The sequence below is a fragment of the Rhododendron vialii genome, chromosome 9a (assembly GCF_030253575.1).
Source record: "Rhododendron vialii isolate Sample 1 chromosome 9a, ASM3025357v1".
Classification (NCBI taxonomy): Eukaryota; Viridiplantae; Streptophyta; class Magnoliopsida; order Ericales; family Ericaceae; genus Rhododendron; species Rhododendron vialii.
In genome coordinates, this window is record NC_080565.1 from 34,944,515 (window position 1) to 34,949,404 (window position 4,890).

At 38.7% G+C, this 4,890-nt stretch overlaps 1 protein-coding gene across 1 annotated transcript; it reads left to right on the forward strand.

Annotated features, from left to right (window-relative positions):
* Positions 1–414: 414 nt before the first annotated feature.
* Positions 415–2,549, forward strand: LOC131300509 (carboxyl-terminal-processing peptidase 3, chloroplastic-like). The gene is made up of 3 exons (XM_058326398.1): positions 415–1,462; positions 1,764–1,871; positions 1,984–2,549. The coding sequence occupies exons 1-3, from the start codon at positions 1,328–1,330 to the stop codon at positions 2,200–2,202; spliced, it is 462 nt and encodes a 153-aa protein (XP_058182381.1). The 5' UTR covers positions 415–1,327; the 3' UTR covers positions 2,203–2,549.
* The last annotated feature ends 2,341 nt before the right edge of the window (positions 2,550–4,890 follow it).

Genomic DNA, 4,890 nt, shown 5'->3' on the forward strand with positions numbered 1-4,890 from the left:
CGATGAGTACTCGATTCAAAGGATATTTGACAGGGTTTATGTTCTTGACAATCTTTCAAACATGAAGGGTTTTGATCATGATGATAAACTGGAACGGGCTCACAATTTGACAAATTCATGTTTTCAACTGACTTCTCATGTTTAAGATGCGAAGTATTAACAAGTATGGACGACGCCGTTTTCTGGATACCTCCCGTGTTCAAGAGGCGATCTTTAATGGAGCCTGGTGCCGTTTAGAAAAACCTCGCGTCTGTCATATGCGAGTTTCCGGTGAACGCCAGTACGTGCAAGTTGCAACTAACCCAACACCGGCCGTCGTCCCTATTTCCCCAAGGTTTCTCTCTCTCTCTCTCTCTGTATACGTACTGTTTTTCACTAAATCTTTATACACAAACAGCGTCAATCATTATGGCATCACATTTTCAGGTATGCAAAAGCTCAATTTTTGTCGTAATTGTATACGATTAAAATGAGGCTATCGACTTCATCATTTCATGTTACCCAATTTAATTCAGGTCTACCTTCTTTTTCTATACTTGGATCTTTGGTTGTGGTTGGTTCTCTCACAACAGAATTCGATATGATAGTGATATGAGCGGAGTTGTTTAAAATCTACAATCCTGCAATTGCAATTTGTATCATCTCCTTCAAAAACTATAAGTATATGACCAGTATTCTTTTTGCGTAGAAATTCTAAGATACAATGGGGTATCCTGCAATATAGGTGTGTGTGTGTTAGGAAAAAGCTTTTAAAACCTCTTTAAAATGGTTTATTAGCTGAATTAACTGTAGAATAAGGAAAATTGGTTGAACATGTGTAAATCCCATTCATTTTATTTCGTATGGAAATAAATAGGAGCTCGATAGTGATATGAGTGGAATTTCAATCAACCCGGTGCTAGAGGGGACATATCTTCTCTAAGAAGAGCGCTACATGCATGCCTCGATCAATAATTTCTCTCCATATCCTTATTTCTCTAATTATTGCAAGCAAGCTGAACTATGTGCAAAACCATGGTTTTACTACATGGACATGTTAACAAGTATCCATTCACATGTAGTTCTTATACTATACCCATACCGCAAGGAGGATATCTTTGAATGTTTTCGTTTTTTATCTTCGAAATAGAGAATATAGGATGTTGCGTGATGGGCTAAAGGTCACCAATTTGATGACCTTGGGGGAGAGTGCAGTGAAGTAGTCATAGAGAGAGGGGAAATGTGGAAATGTAAGGGAGATTTGATGTGAGATCAGGATCAGGCTTTGTTGTTTATTCAAGGAATTTAAATTGATAATCTCTGTATATTTTATACGGAAAAAGATTTAATGTCTCTTGCCCAAATATGGCTAGATGGAAATGAGACACTTTTCAATACAATTGATAGGGATGGCAATATGGCACTGGCACCTATCAACATGGCCAATGGCCAAGGCTTAACACATGATCCACTTGTTGTGCTCGTAAGTCTTCGACATTCTGCTTAAAGTTCTGTTTTCCAGGAAACCAACCATTTTACTTGAGGAGCAAATAATATGTCAAGTGAATTACCTGGAATATATGCCATTTCCATCCTGTATTCTACATAGATAGAATCCAATTTGATTTCATCCAGGAAAAAGCCATGTTTTTTTTTTTCAAAAAAGTCTCAATTTGAGCAGGCTCTTCTTTGAATTGTGGCCGTAATGCTAAAACATGAAAGTACTAGGTATAGCGATCTTATAGGTTGAGTGCCACTTTGTTTACTTCTCTGCACTAAAACAGGTGAATGAGGGAAATGCAAGTGCAAGTGAGATTTTGGCTGGAGCTCTACATGACAATGGCCGAGCTATCCTTTTTGGGAGCAAAACCATTAGGAAAGGAAAAATTCAGGTACTACTAACCTCTTCCAAAAAAGTTTGTACCCTGTACATAAGGCTCTTCCTGCTTGCACACGATTTGAAGAACTAGGCAGGCAGTTTTACTCCCGCTTCTTTCGTTTTAGTTTTGGGGAATGCTAATAATCTTGACTCAAGCCATGACAACACCACTTGCCGGGAGGAAAAGAAGTCATGACACTGCTCAAACCTGCGGTTTACAATATGACTGGAAGATAGCACTGGCCATCGCTACAGCTCATGGGTGGATCGCTGATCACTTTGAAGAACGACAAATCTCCCTTGGCTTCTGTTGTCAAGAATGCACTTTTAGATACAGTTTTTAGCGTATTGGAATCCTTATTTCATCTAGGAAATGTGGAACCCAAAGATGGCTCAGGAAGTCAGCACTGATAGTATCTCAAGATATCCTCTTTGCGCTATGGATCCTGTAGATTGTCATATCCCCTTTTGCTTAAAGTCCAAAATATTGTGTCAAGTAGATTGTTAACACTGGCAGTACAAAACATTGTATCATGTATATTGTCATGTCTAGAGAAAGTAAATTGGGGTTGAGGACTTAAAATTAATCAAGTTCTATCTTTGAGATTATTCTCGATTTGGGTTGTGCAAGATCTCATCACTAATATACTTTTGGTCTAACATACCAATATACTGCATGTCTGTCTTTAAAATCCCAGTTTCAGTGGCAAAAACAATGCAGAAGTTAGAGAGAGAATTTTTTTGGGGTGATACGATGGAAAAGAAAAGGCTGTCAGTAAAATGGGACAAGGTCACAAGAAGCAAGAAGTTGGTGGTTTGGGAATCAAAAGTTTCATTGAACATAACGAAGCTTTGCTATCAAAGTGGTGGTGGAGATTTAACAAAGAGAAAGAGTCTTCATGGGCTAGAGGAGCCTTGTTCATTATCATCAATACCTGTCACAGTTACAGCTTCAGTCATATTGCAAGGTACTTGTGGTGTTGGGAACCAAAATTCAGCTATGCAGATTATTCTACAAGGGTTTAGAGTTGAAGTCAATTCTGGTGATAAGACCCAAATTCTGGGAACATCATGGTTGGGGAATTTAGCCTTGAAACAGGAATTTGCGAGACTATTTTTATTGTCAACACAGAAGCAGTCTCTGGCTTTGGATTTGGCTGGGAATACAAGTAATGGAAGGTGGAACCTGAATTTCAGAAGAGCTCTATTTGTGTGGGATAGGCTGCATCAAAGACTCATTTATGTTGTCTTGGACCCCTCAAGGAATGACTCAATGCAATGGTTATGAAGCTCTGATCAAACTTTTTCTGTAAGGTCCGCTTATGCAAAATTGGAGGAACTGATTCGAACCCCAAATGATCCTTTGAATGTTGTGTGTAAAAATTTGTTCCCAACCAAAGTGGAAGCGTGCTCATGGCAAGCCCTACAATATAGTATTGCAACTAGGTCTGTCATGTAAGTTGAGGATTCTAGTCCAGAATGACAAATAGAGAGGCATATGCTCATTATGTTCAGAAGAAGAGGAAACTCCAAAGCACCTTGTTATGCATTGTCACTTTTGGTGTGCAATTATTCAATGGTGGAATCTAGAAAGGTCTTGCCATAGTGACTTATTGAAGCTTATGGAATGGTGGTGAGCAAATAAGTTTAAAATATTGAAAAAACATGTCTGGGAGGCCTGTTTCTATGCAGCAATGTCGTCAATATGGAAGGCAAGAAATGGTTTGATTTTCAGAAAGGAAAGTCCAGAGGTAAAGGACATAATTGCTCAGAGTGGCTATATGGATCTAAGGTAAACACAACATCAAGGATTAAAGAATTGAGCATTTCAGGAGATGTTTGGAGGGTAGTAGAAAGGTAAAATTTAGGGGTTTGTGTCTGCTTGTTTTCTCTGGGTATAATGTTTTGGTGAAAGTTGGTCAGGTGCTGCTGCTGGGGTTTGTTTCAAAGATGTATGTTGAGAAATGGTCTTTGGGAGTAGGGGTTTTGTTGGAAGGTTGGTCAAGTACTGCTGCAATATTTACTGCTGTCAAATATGTTTGCTGCTGTTATTCAAAGGGGAAAATCTTGGAAAGCAGCTTCATTCTGGGGTCCAATTTTGGCTGATTATAGTGCTGCTGCTACAGATGATGTTGTATTCTGCTGTTGCTGCATATTCCTCATGGGTCATTTGATGATCCAGGAGCTTCGCCTTCGCCTTCGGTTTTAGGTTTTGTTTTAGGCTAGTTTGCTGGGTTTTGTTTCACATTGAGGTTGAGGCGAGCCATTCTGTGATCGTGGCTTTGTTTGGCTGTCTTTTCTCTGTCTTGGTTTAGGCTTTGATTGGTGTCTTGCCAACTTAGCTTTTATCTTGAGGGTGCGTTGGCGGCAAGTGATTGTCGGGTGTGCGGGTGCCAGAAAAAGTCCAAAAACTAAGTCAAGACGAACCAATATCACATAAAAGTTTGGCATAAAACTAACAAACCGAAACAAATTTGAATAAAGACAAAACCAAAAAGTTGTGATACACAACTTACTCATTAGTGTGAACAGCTCAAAATCAATTTCAACAGACAATTGAGTAGAATAGAGCTGGAAATCAGCCAGGGTTTGAGGAACAAGGTTTTGGATAGACCAAGGTAAGAGTCCAATCTGAGTACAGTTGAACTCAGGCCAATTGAGGGCCTGCCTGCTGAATGGATGTTTTCACTAGAATGAATGTGATGTTTTCACTAGAATTTTCCAGTCAATTCTTTTGACTAAACTCGTTCATGGCTTTTCTCGAACTTTTATTTGTTGTGGAACTTGTCATTCTCCCTTTTAATTTGTTTTGTGTTTTTTGACCAAACAAAGAGCAACTATTGATGATTGGTAATTTTCGAATTGATTTGTTCGTCTCGATGGAAGGAATTGGAAAAGTACAAAAATCTAAATCGAAGTTGAAAAACTTTAGATAAGACTACACTAAAGACAGCGAAAAACTAACTGCACCAAACTTTTTTTTTTTTTTTTTGCATTTGTGAACTTTTTGAGACTTTCAGTAATAGTTTTTT

Excerpts from the sequence above, each read along its gene's own strand:
- LOC131300509 (XM_058326398.1), top strand. The coding sequence starts at position 1,328 with ATGTCTCTTGCCCAAATATGGCTAGATGGAAATGAGACACTTTTCAAT. Across the intron at positions 1,463-1,763 it reads ATGATCCACTTGTTGTGCTC|GTGAATGAGGGAAATGCAAG; the intron begins GTAAGTCTTCGA and ends GCACTAAAACAG. Across the intron at positions 1,872-1,983 it reads TTAGGAAAGGAAAAATTCAG|TTTTGGGGAATGCTAATAAT; the intron begins GTACTACTAACC and ends CTTTCGTTTTAG.